Below are 23659 nucleotides of genomic sequence, written 5' to 3'. Positions count from 1 at the left end.
AAATTGATTGATTGATTGATTGTATTAGAAAAGTTCCTATTCTTATAGAATCTCACATTAACGAGGTTGGATTCTTCCCTGACTTTTATTGTTTTCTGCTTTCCCTTATATTATTCACTTTTTATTTTAAATAAATTTCTAATTCCTAATTTCTCTGAATTCTTGTGATTTTATTGCTAATATCTAGTTTATATTATTTTTAATGAAATTTAATTTCTTTTTATTTATGGGAAAACTTCCAATAAGATCATAATTTCTGATTTTCATTAAAATTTGTATTTATTGTAAGTTTATTTTAATTTTTATTTTAAAAAAATATCAGGTCTTTCATTTTTCGCAATTATCGCGATATTTTTTGACTTTATCCTTGTTGATCCAGATTTTAATTAGTTAGAATATATTTATTAGTTAGAATGTATTTTCTTTGTTTTTTTTACGTATCAATATTTATGTTTAGTTCCACCTCTTTCTTATGTCCATCACCCTTTGTGAAGTAAACAGTGTCCTCTGCAAATGACTCAGTTTTGCCATTTAGATCAAGTTTTAGTGCGTCATTTATTTAAATTAATAATAATATTGAAGCGATTATAGTACCCCGAAGTTTAAACATTTTTTTTTTGCTAAATTAATTTTCTATAAATGACGTTTTATTAATTTAACTGCAGTTCCCCGGATTCCAATACTTTTTAGCTTTCGCAAAAGCTTTCCATGATACACAGTGTCACAGGCCTTTGATAAATCTATAAATACTGTAGCACACAGACAAGCGCCAATTGCGCCGTTTGCAGATATGTCTTTACGAAATCCAAATTGTTTTGGTGACAAGATGTTTTATTTAGTAATAAAAATAACTGGAACACTTTCGCCAAATTTGGTATTAAACTTATTGGTCAGTAATTTTCAACCATACATGTTTGCCCTTTTTAAAATATAATTTTTACTATTGCTGATTTAAATAATCTAGGACAATATCCGGTGAAAATATTTAACTGAATCATTTTGTCGTAACTTGAGGCTGGATCAATTTTAAGTGATTTTATTACGTCAATTATTTCAGTGTTTGTTGTTAGTTTTAGATAGATCGAATTCGGTAGATAAATATCAGTGGAATAATAAATAATATATCACTAAATTAAATGCATACATTTTGATTTTTTTTTGAGGGATTTTTTTGCTTAAAATTGGTTGCCTACGTACTTTGTTATCATACCCAAAAAAAGGGAGAAATATATATTTTTTTCTTTTCTACCATATTCAATTCCTTTATTCCACCACTAATTATATTTTTTTACATAATCTGATTTATCTTAGTCAGCAATTCTAGTATCATCCATGAGGTCTTAGACACTTAAAATGCGTAAAAGTAAAGAAAATTAACCAGTATATTCATTTTCCCTTGACTCACCCTCGTCACCCCTTTATATTTACAAAAATTCACTTAATCAGTATCCCTAGATACGAAATATTAAATCAATAATCACACCAATTGTCAAACCTATAGTGTTGCCATTAACCCCTAAAAGTTAACACATCATAATATATACTTAAACGTTTACAAAATGGCTTTTATAGAAGATATATTAAACAAACTCGGATGGAACGACGGTTTTCAAATCCCGGTGGCAAACCGGGAAAACCAAGAACTCGAAAAGGAGTTGGCCACATTAACGTTTCAGAAAGCGAAAGCGAAAACTGGCCTCGATAACACGTTGAGCCGTTTGACGAACTTAAAAGAACATTTTAAGTTTGTTTTACAGGAAAATGAACAAACCCAAGTAAGATTTTCACAAAACTGAAATCCCCTCAAGCTCTTTATTTGAATTGTATTTTTTTTAAGAAACTTATTACTGCCCATAAGCAGCAATACGATACGGAGAGGAACAGTTTACACTCCCTTAAAGGCGAGAAGAATAAACTGGAAACTGAAATTGCCGAAGTGAATAAGAAAGTTAAAGACTTGGAATGTTTAAAGGAGAATCTTAAGAAGGATTTGGAAAAGGCTGTCATTAAGGTAAATATGAGGGTAGTTTGTCTTAAAAAAGTGAATAAACTGTCTACTTTTTAGGATCTATAATTTAGGTTTTTTTCAAAATTTAATTTCAACTTGTCTTCATGTCAAGTTTTCTTGTAATGTTGATGAGTTTTTGATGTGACTTTCATAGTTTAAAAAAATATTCATTAATATTTACACTTAACATTTTTATTTTAAATTTCTCTTTATTCCTTTATATTTCGAACATTTCAGTAAAATTTCCTAGAGTTTCTTATTTATTGAATTATTAATTTGAGTTCTTATGGAATTTTTGGCACAAGTCTTTGTTTTCGTGTTTGTTATTTATTCACTTTAATTTTATATTTTTGTCATAACTTACTCAAATTGTTCTGATCTAAATCCTTCTTAAAATAAAATATTATTTGCCTGGTTTTTAAAAATTCTGTGTATTCTTTTTTTATATTAAATCTGAAATAATTGTTTTGGATAGGTATTTCTTTATTCTTAATAACATTTTTTTGTGATTTTTCTTATTGGTATTTTGTCAGTCTCTCTTATATTTTAAACACGTATTTATTTTTATTTTAATATCGACTTCTGTTATTTTATAATTAACCCAAAATTTTGAACTTTTAGTTCTAAAAGTTCTTTATTTTTTTATAATTTTTCTTAAATTTCTTCTATTTTCTTATTTATTAAATTTTAAATTTGATATTCATCAAGTTGTTCTAACTTTTAATGGCACTTGTTTTAATTATTATTTGTTTTCTTCTTAATTGTTTTTAATGTTTTTACTCGACTCTGTTACTTTCCAAGTCAATTTGTTCTGATTTGAAATGAGTCTATTTTTTTCCTGACGTAAAACTTCTTCTTCTTCTTCTATTAAATCTGAAATTATTTTTACAATTTTTAAGTATTTTAAGTATTTTTCTTATTTCTTGATTTTTTAGTGATTTTTTTCTTTTTCATTGGAATTTTGTCAGTATTTTTTCATATTGTTGTTTTATAATTTTTAAAAGATTTTAGAGAAAATCATAGTAATAATAATCTTGCCTTTATCAGAACTACATATAAATACAAGAAGAAATTATTACAATAAAAGTAAACATGTTTAAATTAACGAAAATAAATATACAAGACACAAAGTGTGTAAAGCAAATAAAAACAACTATACAAATTGAACTAAACAAAACAAAATAAAAATAGAAAATATATAAATAAAATAGTTGAAAAAATATAATTTGAACTCGGCAAAAATAAAACAAACTTTACTTTATTAAATAAAAGCTGAATAAAAGTGAAGCTGAAAAGTTCCTGAAATTTTTTAATATTTTCAAAAGCTAATAAATCCTGTTTATTTGTCTGGATTTCTTAAAGTTTTAGTCGTATACTATACCGTTCATAAAAAAAAATATGTAATGTCAAATTTGTTTTTTAAATTTTTCTTACTTTTCTTTTATTATTTCCTTCTTCATTTTTCTGTAATTTTTGTTAAATTTCTAATTTTTTTATAAATTATACTTTGAATTATCCAATAAGATTTTTATTTTTGTCATAAGAAGCAAAATAAATACAATTTATTCCCCATTTTTCTTTGTTTTCTTGAACTTGTTGCAATTTTTATTACTCGTATTCCTACATTTCTTGTTATATTTTTATAAACCTTTTACAAAATTAACAATTTAATATATATTTGTTTAAAATTTTTATATCTCGGTTGCGGTTAATATTTCATAAAAATTTCAATTTTCTTATTTTTAATTTGGTTTTCATGAGGTTATCCTAGTTTTTGGCTTTAGTCCTTGTTTATTTTGTCCTTGTTTGTTCACTTGTTTTGATTATTATTCATTTTCTTCCTATTTTTTTCATTAGTTATTATGTTCCACTTTTGATTTTTCTATTAAAATAGATATTTCCAAAATAATTCTTAAATTTTTTTTAATAAAACTTTTGGCAATTTTTTCTTTTTTCGTTGGAATTTTGCTAGTCTCTCTCCAATTTTTAGCAGGAATTTATACTTATTATTAAAAGGAAAGGAATTTTATAAAACTAACTGTAAGTTTATTTTTCTAAATCACCCAATATTTTATTTATATTTTAAAATTTTTAATGCTTTTTTTTCTTTTAAAAGAATACAAAATACTGATCTGGTAAATATTTCCTAAATTCCAAGCTGATGTAGTTAAAAAATAGACCCTTATACTATAATTGAAATCACTGTTGAGATAAAAAAAAATTCCCAATAAGACTAAAATTTCAAGTTTATTTATTATAGTTTCATAAATAAATGTTTTTTTAAGCCAATTATTCTTCAGCAGACAATTTTCCTTTTATAATAATAACGCTTTATTGTCAAAAAAGTTTACAATTTGTAGACAAAGCCTACGTAAAAATGAAACAATGCAAACATCTCAATTAAAGAGTTCTTTGAATTACCAAGAAACATTTAAAATCACTAATGTGAAAAAAAAAATCCAAGAATGCCAAGCAGTGATTTTTTCATTCTAGAAGAAAAGCATCCTTTAAAATAACCGTTGATATTAATTTTCTTTACGATTTATTTATTCGAACAGAATGAATTCAAAATGATAATAGAAGACATACATTTTTTCATAGTCTTTCAAGGTTTTTTTATAATTAACTATTGTACCATAATTATAATTTTTTACTGAAAACCTAGTATCACTGTTGAGATAAATGTTTTTTAATTTTAAATTACCAAGGATATCAATATAAAGAGTAAACGAACCTTTTGCAAATCACTGTTGAGGTCCAACATGACATAATACGACAGTTTTCTTATAGTCAAATTCAGAAATCAGTCCTGTAAATATTTTTTTTAAGCAAGGAAGAACCAACTTTTAGGTATTGTTTTATAAAATCGATCTTATTTAAATGAATCAAATATTTTCAAATAATACCCAAAAAATTACAGAATCTTGAACTTATTTATTAAACCATGAGCATTGACTCGTTTTCATAACATTCAAAATTTCTAAGAAAGAAAATAGGAAAGTCAACTAAGGAAGAGTCCAACATATTAGAAGTCCAGCTGATAAAAACTCATTAGAAGGACTCTTGTAAAAATGTTTACCCTTTTATATGTTGTTATGCTTCCCGTACTTTTACTCTACTAAATTGAAATGCACTAACTAACTAATAATTTACACCCTTAGGTGGACAGAATCAAACAAGAAACAGGCTGGGATATCGAAGCCCTAAAAGCATGGGAAGAAGCATTAAAAAAACGCGACGACGACAACGAACTATTAAAAAAATTCTCAAAAGAAGACGAGAGAAGATTCAACGTCCTCGAAGCGAGACGACAATTTTTACAATGCGACTATGACAACAAAACGATGATAATCGCGAAAGCCGTATGTGAGCTACACAGTCTGGAAATGATCATCGAAAGAACTGGCAAAGCTGTCAAGCAGCAAATGAACGAACGGGAAGCGTTGATAAAACAGTGGAAAGACGCGGTGAAAATGCTCCAAACCAGAGATCAGGATATATCCAAATGGCAGGAACGCATAGGGCAATCCCATGACGCTTTAATGAAGCAACAAGAAATTCTGGAAGAAGAAAACCAATTGCTAAAAAACGAGATTAAGAACAACAAAGAGATCGAGTTGGAAATTGAGTCGCTTAATGCAATGAACTCCAGGATCCGTAGGGAGCTCGGGGAGTTTCAGCAAAATGTTTTGACAGTCATTAATGAAGTAACAGTGTTATAACTATTGTAAATACTAGATATTTATAGTGGTTATTGTAGGTGCAAACTGTGAAGAGACACGTGGCATTGTCAGCAAACTCTTTGGAGAAAATTCGTATGAAAAACCGGATGGTGGATTATAAAATTAGTGAAAAAGAAAGGTAACATACTTTATTTGATCGGTAAATAATAACTTCTGCATTTATCAGGCATTCCATCAAAGACAAAGAAGACTTAGTTATACTGGAGGATAAAATAAGGGACATGGAAGGAAACTCATTGTCGTCTTCAGAGAGGATCAATCGCATCCAGAAAATGATCGAGCACGAGCAGAAGCATTCCAACATGCTTATGGCAGACACTGAAAAGATCAACAATAGTTTATACAGGACGGATCAGATGTTAAAAGAGCAACAAGGGATCGGGAAATCTTTGGAGGTCCAGATGAATAATCTGCATTGCATTTCGACTAAGTTGAGAAAACATATTGTCGACGAGAAAAAATCTTTGGAGAAGATTAAGGAGGTGGTGTACGATATGGTAAGTGTCTTTTTTTCTAATTTAATTAAATATTAGGAACTCGTCAATGTCAGCTAATATGATTACCAGATTTTCAGCGAAACTTTCGTTTTTCTTCTTACATAGCAATATAGAATAGACGAGTTCGAGCAACGACTTTGTAAACTGGAAGGCTCCAACAAGAGGGAAGATCATATGGACGAAAAGGAGGAAAAAATTAGAGAGTTGGAAAAGATATTGGGAGATTACGCGGAGGTACAGCACACGCTACAGACCCAAGTCAATCGGTTACAAGATGAAATGAGAAGACTGTCCAACTTTATTGCGACCGATAAGGAACACTTGTCTACGTTACAAAATAAGGTGGAGAATCATATGTTGGAGTACGATATTGGTAATATAAAGTTATATTTTGTTATATAATGTATATATACATATATAGTTGCGGTGCATCTGGGCAGCGTTAGCAGTTATAGCACTTATTTTATCGGCGTTGGATAAAAAGGGCGCCAATAAAACATGAACAAATTAACAAATACAGTAAAGTCATTACCTTTTGACGAATAATCATTGTTATCTTTTTCGTTTCCATTAAGGATAATTATTATTGTATTTATCAAAATTGTTTGATAATGTAAACAAAATTTGAATTATAATAGCAAAGAATATAATAGATTTTGTATTTAAGTAACCTTTGATTTCGGTAGTATGGCTCCACATTTTTTTTGTATTCCCACAAAACCAAATATATATTTGTTTAAATGATTAAGATTCCCCTTGTAACAAATTAAATTTTTATGAAGAGTGTAAGCATATAAGTACAAAAAAGTGATTGTTAAATTCAAAATAATTTTCGAAAATGTATTGTTTTAAACAGGAAATTCAAAGTGTTTTATAGTACAAACAAAAATCCCAGAAATGATGCTTAAATGTTGAGTTAAAACTATTTTAATTTTGAAATTCACACCCTTATACATATTTCTGTACTTTTCGTGTATCCGGTATAAAAAATTAAAAGTTTGATAACTCGAACGTTATTAATTTTTTAAGCAAATACTTAAAAACAGTTTATTTTTCTTTTTTCGAATAACTTATCCTACTAATTATTTTAGGCAATTGATGTACAAGTTTTATTAAAGTACCTACAATTTTAAAAATATTTCTAGCTCAACTGCATAAAATTCTGAAAAAATTCCAATATAAACATCAATAATATTTTAATTAATTAACAATTTTAAGAAAATTTACGATTTAACTGCCTGGAATTGTAAACTATTTTTAATTTAAACGTTATTAGTAAATTAATTAATTAGTCGAGACAATTTCATTTAGTGTCTGCAATTTTAACAAATATATGGCTTAACTATCTGGTACTGTAAAATAATTTCTACCTAAACAACAATAATAATTAATCTAGGCAATTGAAGAATTTGTCTATATAACTCAACTACCTGGAATTGTGAAATAATTCCAAATTTTACATCACTAATTAATTAATTAGTTATTTTAAGCAATTGAGGTACAAGTTTAATTAAAGTGCCTACAATTTTAAAAATATCTGTACCTCCACAGCCTAAAATTACGAAATGATTCCAACGGAAACATCAATAATATTTTAATTAATTAACAATTAAAAAATATATATAATTCAACTGCCTGGAATTGTAAAATATTTGTAATTTAACCGCCTATAATAAATTAATTAATTAGCCGAGGCAATTTAAATTTAATTCTATTTAATGTGCCGGCAATTTTAAAAATATTTGTAGCTTAAATTGCCCAAAATTTTGAAATAATTCCAAGGTAAACATCAATAATATAATATTAATTAATTAACAATTTAAAAAAAAATTTATGATTCAACTGCCTGGAATTGTAAAATAATTTTAATTTAAACGCCATTAATAAATTAATTAATTATTTTAGGCAATTGAGGTATGAGTTTAATTAAAGTGTCCACAATTTTGAAAATATCTGTAGCTCAACTGCTTGGAATTGAAAAATAATTTTAATTTAAACGACAATAATAAATTAATTAATTAATTAGTCGAGGCAATTTAAATTCTTAATTTTATTTAAAGTGTCTGCTATTTTAACAAATCTATCGGTCAACTACCTGGAATTATGAAATGATTCTAATTTTAACGCCATTAATTAATTATTTTTGGTAATTGAGGTACAACTTTAATTAAAGTGCCTACAATTTTAAAAATATCTGTAGCTCAACTGCCTAAAATTCCAAATTAATTACAACGTAAACATCAAAAATATAATATAAATTAATTAAAAATTAAAAAAAAAAGTATGATTCAACTGCCTGGAATTTTAGAATATTTTTTATTTAAACGGCATTAATAAATTAATTATTTAAAGTGTCGGCTATTTTAACAAATTTATGGCTTAACTATCCGGAATTGTAAGATAATTTCTACTCGTCAATAATTTACTTAATCTAGGCTATTAAATCATAATTTTAATTAAAAATCCTGATATATATTACAAGAAATCTATCGCTCAACTTCCTAGACTTGTGAAATAATTCTAATTTTAACGTTATTAATAACATAATTAATTATTCTAGGGAATTAAGATACAATTTTAATTAAAGTGTTTTAACTACAATTTTAATAATATCTGTAGCTCAACTGTGCCTATTTTTTTTTTAAATACTTTATTTTATAATTATTAGTAAAAAAGAAAAATTGTTTTTTTTCTTTCAGATTTTAAGAGACATTACAAGCAAAAAGATTCAAAAACCTGATTTTCTGAGGGTAAACTGACTCTATATTTTTTATTTTAAATGCATTCTTACCACATTGTGCGAATACATTTTTTTTATTCATTTGTACAAGGGCACAAGTGGACAAGAAAATTATTTTCAAAACGATACTATTCCTAAATTACTTTTGCATATAAATTAAAAACAAATGTAGTTTACTCCTGGAGAAACATTTTCTTTTTAAATTTCTTGCGAAACAACCTTTATAAAAAATTAATATTTTCCCTTCATAAATCGCATTTTTTTAATAAGAATTGCGTCTTTTCAGCAAAAACTAACTCACCCTGTTTAAGGACGGTCTCCACCGAAAGGGATAAATTCGCAATAATTGATTTTACTATTAAATTTGTTACGACTAAGTCAGTCTAAACGTCATTTGGATTATAGTATATTGCCAAGTAAACAATACAGTTATATTTATATTTAAAATAATATACTTAATAACTACATAAAAAAGAAAGTATTTAACCTTTTAAAATGTAAATCTAACTTAGTTAAAATGCTTACCTCAACATCGGTTTTGTTTCGTAATTGCAGTCCATAAATATTTTAGTTATATATTTTTAGGTATCTTAACAAATATATTATCAACAAAACATCCAAAATAAATAGATAACCTCAAAACATCGAGGGCTAAACTCATCAAACTACCCTACTCTACGTGTTATTTGTCACTCCGCTCTCTAGTATACGTGATATTACTGCATATAAGATCCGACGATCAAGTTAATCAATCCATCACTAACTGACATCATCTAACTGAATTATCTCTCTATTCTTCTTGCTCTATTGCTAACTGATCACTAACCTTTTCTAAACTGACCTTAAAGGCCGAAAACAAATAATTGCTGCAAGAAACTCAACCCAAGAAAAGCAAGTGGAAGAGAACATCATGAGGCTCAGAATAAATCACATTGAGCAAGACATGAAGAAAGAAGAAAAGAAGATATTTAGCTTACAAAAGCTGAGGGTGGCCTTAGATCAGGTACATTATAACCCTCCTACAAAAAAATCCTTTAATGTTTCATTTCTTTTTAAGGCTATGAAGGAACGCAATGTAGAAATTGAAACGAAACGATCAATAGTGTTTGCCAAAAAAAGAAACTTAGAAGAAGAAAAGGGAAGACTAAAAGGAGACATCTCGCTCAGAAAAATCAAAGTGGAGCAGCTACAAAAGAAATACCACATTGAACTGATGTCTCTGGGGAAAGACGAGGATGGACAACCGTTATCCGTGACCCACTTCAAAATTAAGGCGGCCCAAGATAAGTACATGTTGCAACAAGAAGGGGATGAGCTAGACCAGAAGATTAAAATTGCTGAGAAAGAGATAGTGGCCATGGAGAACACCTTGAAGATGGTCAATTTAACGAATGTGGCTTTCAAGGGTAACCTGTCGCAAATCAAAGAAGATGGTAAGTTATTTTAGAATGAGATAAGAAGATGCGTAATTGTATAACAAGTTTTCTTGCAGATCCTGAAATTGTTGAAATGAAAGCTTTGGATTCTTTACTTAAAGAGTGGCAATTAAAAGTGAGGAAAGCGAGGCAACAGTTGAGTGAATCTCAAGCAGTTTTAGAAGGTAAGAACTGTTTTTAAGAATGTCATTTTACATCCTTTACACCTTTTTTACGCAAAGCAAAGTGGCTTAATATGTGCAATTGTAGAAAGCTGCACACAAATGTTTTTTGTTTGAAAAATCTTAAAACTAAAGCACCTGATTATTTATTTAAGAAGCTTGAATTTAGGGTAGTTGTGCACGGTCGTCTCTAAAGTTATAAATTTATTGCCGCAAACGTTATTTGGTTGTTCCTTAGTTACTTTTGAAAGAAACTTAAAAAAACTTTTAATCCGTGAACAAATAGGCGACTAGCTAAAGTTCGTAGGTAACCTTGACTTCTTTGCTTATAGCAAATGTCCTATAAAGCTTTACGTTTTACTAAAGTTCTTTTTCTTTATTCCTTACTTCTTATTATTAAAGAGTTGAAAAGGGTGCTAAACGAAGAACTTAAGAAGGAAGTAGCAGAAAAGAAAGAACATCTAAATGAACTCGAAGAGGAAAATTTGTTTATCGAGAAACAAGAGCACACCAAAGAGGAGAAGTTAAAGAGAGCCGAACTCCAACTAAGAAAAACTTTGAAGAAACTAAATTTACCAGAAATGACTATATATGATGTAAGTTAATTATGAGTTGTTATTATTTCTTAAGTTTATTTTTCTCCTATAGCAAGACTTGGAAATTCGACAAATGAAAGATGCCAACAACGCCGTATTGAAGCATTTGAACTCGATGTTAACGGAACTTCCCGATGTAGCTCCGAACATCAACAAATACGCCGCTGAATTGGGAGTCAACTTGAAAACTCTAAGCAGTTTCAGTTCGAAGACTTTTTCCACTTGTAGTTCCGTTGGTAGTAACGGATCGAGTTCCAGGAGTCTGATAATGCAAATGACCAACGTGATGGTTAAGAAGTTGGATGTGGCTTTTAAAGAGTGATTTTACTGTGTTTTTTTTATAGAATTTTTAATAAAATTATTTGAGTTTCTTATTTTGGTCTTATTTATTGAATATTTGAGTGTCATAAATAATAGTTTGGTAAAAGCAAATCTATTCAAGTTCGCTGGTCATCGTCGCTTCTAGTCAATTTCTGCTTATGTGAAACAATTCTCCTTAAATTGTCGTTAAAAAAACCACGATGTACACGAATTCACGCTTGAATTCTACAGTAGAAATATCGGTTAGCTAGCAAGTTTGTTTTTGTTCTAAAATTTCTTTAGGGACTTCTTTTATATATTTTTGCAGCCACAAATTCCTACATTATGAGTTTTTCTTTCAAGTAAAGTCTCTGTTAACTCAAGGTTATTATAATAATCATCTGCTACTAAAGTTCACCCACTATCAAGGTATCCTTCATTGAATACAGCTGTATTACTACTCCGTCCTGAAGTTATTGTGTTGCATTTTCCTTTGTAGACTTCTGTACTGTAAGTATATCCACTCTCATCGCAGTTTAAAAATTTTGACGCCATATTTTGATGAAAATTGATCGTTATGCTCCTGTTGAGTCTGTGTTAAATGTCCTAAATATGTTATCTATAAAATAAAGAATTATGTTTAATGTAAACTTGTTTATTTTTAAAATAAAGAAACGAATATACGAAACGAATAAACGAAACTACCCGAATATATTTGTCAAAAATTAAAAGTATTCGCCGATGTACATGAATACAATACAAGAAATCGTACAGATTTTATTCTGGTAGATAGATGTCGAACCAGTCAAATGCTCAATACTGTTTTATTCAAGAGCTTAATTGAGTTTAATAAGCTACCTAATGACGTCATCGGCACCTGAGAGGATTTGTCTTGAATAAATGTTGAAATATTGTGAAATTTATTTTATTATTTTCTTCGTTAGTGTTGTTGTAATATTTTGTAGCCATTGTATATGTAAAATTTTGACTTGAGCTCACAATTTTATCTTTACCATTTTATATTTACAATTTTAACTTTACCATTTTAAATTAGCTATTAATTTTAATTTTAATCCTGGAATTGTATTTACAATTTTAAACTTTTTTATCTTTGCCATTTTTAATCTAGGTTAGTTTTTATCACTTTTAATGTTTAGTTTTTCGTGCTTCTCAAGACATTTGTATATTTTTTTCTTCCTTGCAGCCTTATGTATTTTGTAGTTTGTATATTTTATATACTTTTTTGTTACCAGTTTTTTGTATGTAGCTTTATGCTAAATACACGATATTATTATTATTATTATTACTTCCCTGGAATATACTGCCTAAAAAGCAAACGACCTCGCAAAGACACCATTAGACACTAAATCGCGGGATATTTTTAATTTCTTAAATTGTTTGTTAATTCATCTATAAAAGGTTTTATTTTATAAAGGCTATTTAAGAATATTTTTTATTTGCATTTTCATTATACGGAAATGAAATCTATTTCTCGGCATAATATGACGCGCGAAACAATGTTTATAGATAAATTTACGCAATAAGTAATCTGATATTTTTGGAAATTTGGCTAAACTCATATATAGTAAAATAGCAAAAAAACTTCCATTGCTTGGAAACAAACGACCTTTCAAGTCGTTTTATACCTTCTAGCATTTTTTTTTTGATTTCCAATAATATAAATTTCACAATATCTTCATCTACAATAAGTCTAAACATGTCAACAGGTCGTAAGTTAGATGGTACATTAATTTGCCCTGCATCACTAAATCAAAAGTTTTTTGAAGATGATCTATTTACTTTATTCCAAGATACAATGGTCGGATTAATTTGACCTTCGTATATTTGGAAAACTCGTTCGTCAACTTCAGAATCAGTATTAGGTTCTTACTCTGATCCAAGGGTAAATTAACTGAATTAAACTAAAAATTAAAGACTGCAGTTGATAACATTGTTGAAGAAGAATAAAAGAATGAGAAAAAGTAAATGTCTATATAGTGATGTAAAAATTCCATTTCGATAAAAAAAAATTGCCTCTTACAAAATATTTACAAATACCCAATAATAAGATCATTAAACCGATAGTAATAAGCCCTAATGGCAAACAATAAATTTAAAAGCAATTATTATAACATAAACCCTCCTTAAGAAAATAACCACATCGTCCACCTTCAAACCATGAAAAGATTATTCAGTAATGACGTTATCCACATTTAATTTAATCATTTACGAACGATTAAAATTCAATGTGAGCGAGCGTGGCGCGACCAGTCAAGTATGTTTCCATTTAAAGGCAACAATACGAAATGTATAATAATAATATTAAAATAACGAAAAAGTCCTGCTGCGTGTCCCGGTCGTTTCCCGTCAGTAAAATTTTTATTAGTTAATTTAAGTTAAACGCGAAATTACAACGTGATGTAATGAAATTATCCCGACGCCTCCGTTTTAGTTTATTAACCCAAAACATAGCAAACCAACCACGTTGATGATGTTCTTGATGATGTTGATACGGCGTTCGACCGGAAGAAAACAATGATTTGAATAGTGAAGTTGGTGCGAGCCGATAAGGAGCGAAGATAAGCGAGACTGATAAGAAAATTTTCTGCCATCGTCATATTATCGTCATCGTCAAACAATAAATTATTCGATTTTAGTGTTTAATGTGTTCTCGTGTTTCATAAAGAAAGTGTCTCCCCGATAATTAAATTCTTTTATCGGTTGAACATTTTTTTTTGCAGGTAAGTTGCGTTAATTATTGCTCGTTTTTATTCATCACGGAATTACACGCCCTACATTACGAGTTATTATTACTCACTTTTCTGATAATGGTTTTGGATGATTAATTTTTATGTGTATTTTTGTTGTGGTCGCGTATAGTGGCAAATCATATGGTTTGAAGGTATTTTTGTATTTTAATTAAGATTTAAAAAATGATATTATTTTTCCACATTTTATAGGATAAAACATATTTTTTTTTAGTTTTCAAAATGTTTAATTTAAACTTAATATAATATACACTTTTTAATCTAATTAGTTTTAAACATCTAATTTTTTTTTATAATAATTTTTCATACGTAAATGTTATTCGATTATTTATCTTATCAAGCCTGTACTTCTTTTATTTCTTAAGGTGTCATAGGAAGTCCAAGGTAAGTTTTTATTAAATCACTATTTTGAATACAAAAACATATATTTTTTTTAACTTAATTATTTTACAATTCTGTATATTATTCTGGTTTTACTGCAGATGTTCATTTTGATATTTTCCAGATCTCAGTTTTTTATATATTCCATTCATTTTGGGTGTCTTATAGACAATTAGGGAAACTTTAAGGTTTATTCCAGTCATTTGTAATTTCTGCCTGGTTGGTGAAGCCTTTTCTTGTATTTTGGCCATTTTGAAGTCGTTCTTTACATTTTCAAGGCTTTTGGAGGAATTTTTGATTTATTCCAGGCATTTAAAGTAATTTTTCTTATATTCCAGGCATTTTCTAATAAATACTTATTGTCCTAGGGATGTACTATATTGGTCGCAAATGGGATTATCAGATTTAGGATTGGGATTTTTATGTTTATATCCCTAATTAAATATATATTATTATATTCTTCATTATATATTATTATTATCATTTCAGTAGCTTCTCTAAAAGTTCAGATCCCCATTGAACTGCCTAAAATCATTGTTTTATTTCTGTGAGACAGTTGAAGCCATCTGACGTTAAAAATCAGATGCCTGGAAAGCACCAATTGGCTGAAAGAAAAAAAAATTCTTATATGAGAATATCAGCTGATATAGAGTTTAAAGAGAAACTTTGTGTCATTAATGTGCTCTAAGTGCTCTAACTGAGTTTCCTGAGAATATCAGATCATGCAATTGCTTAGAATTATTGTTTTATTTATATCAAACAGTTGAGACTATTTGACATTGGACATTAGGTGCCTGGAAGAAAAAATTGAATTCTTCCAGGCAGTTGAGGGCATTTTACCAGCTGATATAGAGCTTATAGACAAACGTGCTCTAACTGAATTTCCTGTAAAAATATTTATAATTCGTCCAGGCATTTGAGTGCATACCAATAACTCATAAAAGAATATCAGATTATGCAATTGCCTAAAATCAATGTTTTATTTATATCAAACTGTTGAGACTATTTGACATTGGACACTAGGTGCCTGGAAGAAAAATTTGAATTCTTCCAGGGAGTTGAGGACATTCTACCAGCTGATATAGAGATTATAGAGAAACGTGCTCTAACTGAATTTCCTCTAAGAATATTTATAATTCGTCCAGGCATTTGAGTGCATACCAATAACTCATAAAAGAATATCAGAGCATGCAATTGCCTAGAATCATTGTTATATTTATATTAAAGTGTTGAGACTATTTGACATTGGACATTAGGTACCTGGAAGAAAAATTTGAATTCTTCCAGGCAGTTGAGGACATTCTACCAGCTGATATAGAGGTTATAGAGAAACGTGCTCTAACTGAATTTCCTCTAAGAATATTTATAATTCGTCCAGGCATTTGAGTGCATACCAATAACTCATAAAAGAATATCAGAGCATGCAATTGCCTAGAATCATTGTTATATTTATATTAAAGTGTTGAGACTATTTGACATTGGACATTAGGTACCTGGAAGAAAAATTTGAATTCTTCCAGGCAGTTGAGGACATTCTACCAGCTGATATAGAGGTTATAGAGAAACGTGCTCTAACTGAATTTCCTGTAAGAATATTTATAATTCGTCCAGGCATTTGAGTGCATACCAATAACTCATAAAAGAATATCAGATCATGCAATTGCCTAGAATCATTGTTTCATTTATATTAAACTGTTAAGACTATTTGACATTGGACATTAGGTACCTGGAAGAAAAATTTGAATTCTTCCAGGCAGTTGAAGATTTGCTACCAGCTGATATGGAGTTTATAGAGAACCAGGCTCTAATCAATTGCCTGTAAGAATATTTTCATTTTGTCGAGGCACTTAAGTGCATACTAATAACTTATAGAAGAATATTAGATCTTCATTCAACTGCCTCAAAACATTGTTTTAGTTCTTCTAAACAGTTGAGGCCATCTGACATTGGACATTGGTACATTGGCCTGCAAGAATATTTTTATATATTCCAGACAGTTGAGTATATTCTACCTGTTAATATATAAGGTTTATATGTAGGTAATATATAGGGTTTTTATTTTTATTTTTCTAGTGTATTGAGTCTATTTGTCTGGTGTATTGAGATGAATTAGAAGAAAATAGTGCCTTAATTGAATGAAAATTAATTGATGAAATTTAATTAGTTGTAAGAAAGAAACGCGAAAAAATGACAAAATAAATATTAATTTTTAACCTTAATTTTATTGAAATTTCTTGAAATTCATACGTTTAGTATTAGAAGGTTTAAATTAATTTTTTTTTTAATCAAATTTCGTAGATTTTTGCTTCTTTTTCAGTCTGTGATGTTGTTGCAAGATCCGACTATTTTATAGGAAAAAAATTAACCAAATTTATTTATTAACAAGAATATGCATTTTTTTAATATTTTACAACTTTTTAAAAATATTAAATTTGATTTTTCCAAAATAAGAAAAACAATATATATTTAAATTTTATTCCATGAAAACATTTTTTTTTTAAAAACAATTTCTTCCTTACTTTAGTTTAATTTCTTAGTATGAGCATTTCGATATAGTTTTTAAAAAAATTATTAAAGTGAATTTTTATGCATTTAAGTTTGTTTAAATTCTTTGATTTTTTTTGTAATTTGTTGAAATTCAATTCCTTTGGATGTATTTTATTTTGATATATATTCTCTTATTTAGATATTTACTTAAAAGTTTTCCTACTCGAAAAAAGAAAGAATAAAACGCTTATTAAAAGTAAACGTTTTTTTTTAAATTCTTGACATTGAATTTTTCTTGGTATATTTTTATTTGTTTAAAATGTTCATACCATATTAAAAAATAATTTTTGTTTACAAAATATTTATTCTTAACCCTCCAAATTTAATAGAAAATTCATGCTGGAAAAAGAATTACAAAAATAAATGATTAAATAATAAATATAAACGCACAAATAAATTTTTTGGTATTAAATTTTCTAGATTGTTGTTTTTTTTCCTTAAGTCTATTTTTCTAGTCTATGATGTTGTTACGAGATCCTGTTATTATCCAAATTTGTTTTTTTCATATTAAAAAATGTTTCTTAAAAATCTGCTTGATAATGATAAAATTAATTTTTTTTTAGTTCTGAGTAGATTTTTTTCAGAAATTTGTTACGTTTTTATATTAAAGTCTATTATAATAATTATCAAATCATTTTATCAAAAAAAATTGTATTTTAATGCGATATTTTTCTTATCTTTCAAGATATAGATAAGAGAAATTTTAATTTTTTAGAAAAAAATGATATGGAAAGTTTCTACAACTGTTTGGATCATCTTCAAAGCTAATTTCATTAATAAAACAGCAAAAGTAAAAAAAGAAAAATTTGTATCAATTTTTTATATATCCTAAATTCATTAATTAATTTAAATATATTTTAATTAAATTTGATTTTTAAGGGTTTCCAATATAAGGGAATTTGAGATTCTTAAACATTTCTTTAATCAACTTTTTAACTCATCTCTTTTTACCTTAAAAAACCCTAAAATAGGTATCTAATTATTTTATTTATACATATATGCTTAGAATCTTAATAAAAGCACTTTCTTTAAAAAAAATCGCCAGTTTCGATATTGTTTAGGCCATACTCAATTTTTGCTTATAAAACAGCCAAACAGTCCTTCACTTAGTGACTATAACTTTGTCTTTAAGATTTACTGGTATTTTTTTTAATCGCCTGCAATTTTAACGGTTAAATAGACGTTCTTCCGAAACCCTGAATTGAAACACAATATTTGTATATTTTTATATTGAATTTAATTAAGCATTTTATAAAACATATGGGTAAATTAACCTTTTTAATCAAAATATGGATAATTGCACTATTATTCTTTAGTGTTAGGGATTAGTTTTTACCGTTATAATTGATTTTCAAAAAAATATATAAATTTGCGTTTTTTGCGTCTTGCAGTTAAGCAAAAAAATTAAATTGTACTCGTATATCAGGTTCAGTTATACATTTTAAGAAAATGTTATTTAATTATAATTATCCATATATTTCAACTTTTATTATTGAAAAAATACTAAAAAATGCTTAAACCCATATTCTTGATTCTTCTCAATCTTTAGGATGTCTTTGAAGATAACGGCTGTTGGAGATGGTGTAGTCGGCAAAACATGCCTGCTAACAACTTATGTTAAAGGAGAATTCCCTGCCGAATACGTTCCAACTGTGTAAGTTCTATAGCAGCATTTAATTTTAATTACAACTATGATTTAACAATTTTTTTTAAAAGTTTTGAACATTACGGTCAAAAAATCCAAGTGGACGGTGTGGAGTACGATATGACCCTATGGGACACCGCCGGCCAAGAGGATTACGAGAGGCTAAGACCCTTAGCTTATCCAAACGTAGGAAATATTATTAAAAAAAAAATTAATTAATTTTTATTATATTTTTTTAAATTTTAGACCAACTGTTTTCTAATCTGCTTTAGCGTGGATCGAAACAGCGCGTCTTATGATAACGTGACGATAAAATGGGCACCTGAGTTACGACATTTTTGTCCCAATACTCCAATAGTATTAGTAGGTAAGTTTAATGGATAAGAAAATATAAAAATTATCAATTTTTCTTGGTTTTTTAATATCTGTCTGTAATTTTTTCTTTCTTTAAATTTAATTTCTTAGTATGAGGTTAATTTTGGCATTTTATATCAAATATACCAAATTTTGGTTAATTTTAATTTATAGGAAAACAATTCAGAAATATCTAGCTTTTCTAGGGTGTAGTAAAATTTTTGGTCAGGTTTACGAAGAAAAGTCTTCGGAGGATTCGTGTACAGCAGGATCTAATATATTTAATTAACGTTTAATATATTTAATTAAGGATTTTTGACAAAAACCTGCAGGTCAGACCTACTATCGAAGTGACCACACCTAAATTTCAAGATTTTTCGAAAACTATTTGATGTACTGAAAAAAATTATTAGAATCATTCTTGTCCAGTAGAATCTATTTTACAAGTTTGCTACCCAAGAATTTTGTGATAGCATTTACGCAAACTGAAATATTTGACAATAACCTGCTTGTCAGACTCGCTATCTAAGGGTAACACCTAAATTACAATATTTCTCAAAAAATATTAGGTTTACGAGAAAAAGTCTTAAAAGGATCCTTGTACAGAAGAATCTAATCTACAAGTTTGCTTTTTAAGGATTTTTTGGTAACAAACATTAACACAAACTGAGAAATTTAACAAAAACCTGTTGGTCAAACCTACTATCCAAGTGACCACACCTAAATTTCTCGAGAACTATTTGATGGACGGAAAAAATTCTTAGAATCATTCTTATACAGCAGAATCTAATTTACAAGTTTACTGTCTAAGGATTTTCTGATAGCATTTACGCAAACTGATATTTGACAGTAACCTACTTGTCAGACTCGCTATCTACAGTAGTGGAAAAAAGTAGAGCAACATTTGAAAATACTTTATTTTTTCAAGCAGTGAATGTAAACCAGAAGTAAAATTAATTCCAGTAATTTATTATTACACAAGCAATTTAATATTAAGAAAAAAAAAACATGTTTCCTTGTCCTTAGTATTTTTGTATTAAAAAATTATTTTTTAGGTGGAAAAACATAAAGCAACATTTTTTAATATTCGTTTTTATTTTATTTCTAATAAATAAAAAAAAAACATAAGTTAATATTTTGTAAAGTACCCGTTCTTCTTAATTACATCTTCACAACGTTTTGGCATAGATCTTATTAGCTTAGAAATAATCCCTGGATCCATATTCACCCATGCTTCCTTCAATGCTTCAAACAATTCTTGCTGATTTTTATAAGATTTTCCTCTGATTTTGGAATCTAAAATGTTCCACAGATTCTCAATTGGATTGAGATCAGGGGATTATGAAGGCCATTCCATTACATTAATGTTTTCCTTTCTGAACCAAGCTTTTACGAACCGAGAAGAATGCTTGGGATCATTGTCCTATTGAAATAAATGTCTTAAAGGCACAATATCATCAGCACATGGCTCTCTAATATGTCCTTATATTGAAACTGGTCCATTATACCTTCTATTTTATACAGGGGGCCCTTACAATAGCCCGAAAAGCATCCCCAAACCATTACTGCTCCACCACCAAGTTTCACTGTTGGACAGGTATACTTGGGGTTGAGTCTTTCATTGACAGGGCGTCTAACATACACAATTCCATCACTTTTGAACAAACAAAACTTGGATTCATCGCTCCAGATTACCTTTTTCCAATCATGCTCTGTATAATGTAGATGCGTTTTGGCAAAACTAAACGGGAACGTCTATTTTTTTTACACATTTAGGCAAATAACTTGGCCTCTAATAGTCTATTTCTCACCGTCTTTGAAGTCACGTTTACTCCAAGCTCTTCGGATATGCGGTGCTTTTTCTTATTGGATCCCAGAAAAGGCTCATTTTTAGCAATTTTGATAATTTGTGTATCGGTATATGGAGTGGTTTTTCTACGTCTCCCTGACTTTTTCTTAATAGATAAATCGCTATTTATATGAAACTGCTTAATTATACGAGATACGATAGATCTATGTAACCTAAATGTCTTTGCAATAGCAATCTGCTTTTGACCACTTTTGTATAAATCAACAATTCTATTTTTAATATCGACAGATAAAATATGTTTACCGCGAGGCATCTTAAGCAGCCAAATACCGTCAACTTATCAGTTTAAACTAACACTAAGTAAAATATTTTGCATGATTTGGGAAATATTTCAAAAATGTTGCTTTACTTTTTTCCACTCTGAAGTATTCTTTTTTGTGTCCCTTGGTAAAACAATATAAGAATTAACAGTTTTTATTGGCAAACCATTTATAAGTACCATATGTTTTTATCTACAGAAATGGTATGCTAAAAGTCATCATCTAATATTTTATTTTAGCAACTTATTAAATGTTGCTCTACATTTTTCCACTACTGTAAGTGACAACACCTAAATTACAATATTTCTCGAAAAATATTAGGTTTACGAAAAAAAGTCTCAAAAGCATTTTTGTACAGCAGAATCTAATCTAATAACTAATCTAAATGTTTGCTTTTTTAGGATTTTTTGATAACATTAACACAAACTGAGATATTTGATAAAAATCTGCTGATCAGACCTACTAACCAACTGACCACATCTAAATTTGAAGATTTCTTAAAAACTATTTGATATACGGAAAAAATTATTAGAATCATTCTTGTCCAGCAGAATCTAATTTACAAGTTTACTACTTAAGGATTTTTGGTTAGCATTTTCGCAAACTGAGATATTTGACAATAACCTGCTTAAGCAAAAACCTGTTGGTCAAACCTACTACCTAAGTGATCACACCTAAATTTCAAGATTTCTCGAAAACAATCAAGTATAAGCAAGAATTCTTCGAAACATCAAATTTTAGATTTAATTTTAGAATATTATATTTCCTTCTTTAGATATTTACCAAAAAGTCTTAGAAATGAAATAGAAATCATAAAATATATAGAAATAATTAAAAGTGAAAATATTTTCTTAAAAATTTTTTTTAAGAAAATATTATAATATAATAATATAATAATAAGAACAACCTAAGCCTTTTTAACTAATTAGAAAATAAATTAAAAAAAATATTATAAGGTAGAAATATTTTCAAAATTTTATTGAATCTTATTATTTACTTCAAAAAAATTTTCTTTCATCAAACGTTTTTTCTTAACTAAGTGAAATATTTTTTAAATTAACATTTTTAATTAATTTTTGATTTTTTTCTCAAATTATATAACTTACGTTAAATAATAATTTAAAATTTATATATTACAAAATTGCTATACTCGTATATCCCTTCCTAGAAAGTTTTCTTTATCCAATGCATTTTATTTAAAATATTTGGTTATTTAGATAAAAACACTTTTTAATTTAATTAGTTAATTTCTATATAAATTAATGAAAAAATAAATTTTCAGCTTTTTCGCTAAAGTAATATTAAAAAAAAATTCCTTTAACAAAATAAAAATATTTTTAATTTAACATAGAAAAAAAATAGAATAATTTAAATGAACCTTTTTTCAATAAAAAAAACTGGCGATATCTTCTTCAAATTGAATTTCTTATAATTAAATTATTCTTAAATTATTTTTACTTCCACGGAAATTGAAACACACGGAATGAAACTCTCCCTAAAAAGGCACAAGAAAATATTAATACAAAAAAAAACAGGAAAGGTGATAGTTTTCTTATATTTGAATTACGGTATTAACTCCCTTTCATGAAAATTGTCCATAAGTTTAATTTCTCAGTATGGGATTAATCTTGGAATAATTTGATCGTTTCGTAAAATAACAAATTAGTAATCATATGGAAATAAATAAAAATCACTCTAATCAAGTGCAAAAAGATGTTAATTGATTTTCATAAATATTAAATAAAAATTAAATTTTAATTTAATTGCCAAGCATCTTCCTACTCTTCTTCTTCTTCAAAGAGGAGCCTGGTTACTGTAAGTTTCATTTTATCTCTTTTAGCAACCAAAACCGACCTAAGAGAGGACCCCAGTATTAAATGCTTCACCCCAGCTGACGGTAAAAAACTGAAAAGGCGAATCAAAGCGCAAAGTTACAAAGAATGTTCCGCCTTGAGGAGCGAAGGTCTGCAGGAAATCATTGAGGAGGCCGTCAGAGTCGTACAGAGGTTCAAACATAAAAAACATCAACACGCTTGTACGATATTATAGAAGATATTTGATATTATTCGATTGTATTGTTGTACTTATTTATAAGGAGTACCTACCCACGCAAAAGTATTGTAAATAGTATTTGTAAAAGTTTATATGACGTGTTCTTTAGTATTTATTACTTTTTTTTAATTATTGTTTTCTTGATGCTTATCCAGTGGTCTTCAACTATTATTGTTTTTGGTGTCGACAATGGCATAATTTATATGATTATTAAATTTATATTAAATGAATTTGTTTCTTTAAACTTTTTTTTAGAAGAGAAATTATTTCTTGTAGAGATTCTTATATAACTTTTTTATTT

General features: G+C 27.9%; 2 protein-coding genes across 3 annotated transcripts; both read left to right on the top strand.

Moving 5' to 3' along the window:
* Window positions 1-1489: 1489 nt before the first annotated feature.
* Window positions 1490-11555, top strand: LOC126743645 (coiled-coil domain-containing protein 39). Its single transcript, XM_050450830.1, has 11 exons — window positions 1490-1775; window positions 1838-2011; window positions 5170-5715; window positions 5769-5869; window positions 5918-6248; window positions 6354-6621; window positions 9837-9991; window positions 10046-10421; window positions 10481-10588; window positions 10988-11181; window positions 11234-11555. Exons 1-11 carry the CDS (start codon window positions 1560-1562, stop codon window positions 11501-11503), a joined length of 2739 nt encoding a protein of 912 aa, XP_050306787.1. The 5' UTR covers window positions 1490-1559; the 3' UTR covers window positions 11504-11555.
* A 2188-nt stretch (window positions 11556-13743) lies between these two features.
* On the top strand, window positions 13744-23588 carry LOC126743648 (ras-like GTP-binding protein RhoL). 2 transcript variants are annotated; one of them, XM_050450835.1, is made up of 5 exons: window positions 13744-14222; window positions 18727-18831; window positions 18894-19008; window positions 19069-19189; window positions 23147-23588. In XM_050450835.1, the coding sequence occupies exons 2-5, from the start codon at window positions 18728-18730 to the stop codon at window positions 23353-23355; spliced, it is 549 nt and encodes a 182-aa protein (XP_050306792.1). In that variant the 5' UTR covers window positions 13744-14222; window position 18727; the 3' UTR covers window positions 23356-23588. The 2 variants fall into 2 exon arrangements, with proteins under 2 accessions (XP_050306792.1, XP_050306793.1); XM_050450836.1 differs by lacking the exon at window positions 13744-14222 and adding an exon at window positions 14362-14383.
* Window positions 23589-23659: the final 71 nt, after the last annotated feature.

The sequence above is a fragment of the Anthonomus grandis genome, chromosome 13 (genome assembly GCF_022605725.1).
Source record: "Anthonomus grandis grandis chromosome 13, icAntGran1.3, whole genome shotgun sequence".
NCBI lineage: Eukaryota > Metazoa > Arthropoda > Insecta > Coleoptera > Curculionidae > Anthonomus > Anthonomus grandis.
This window is presented reverse-complemented; position numbering and strand designations above follow the sequence as displayed.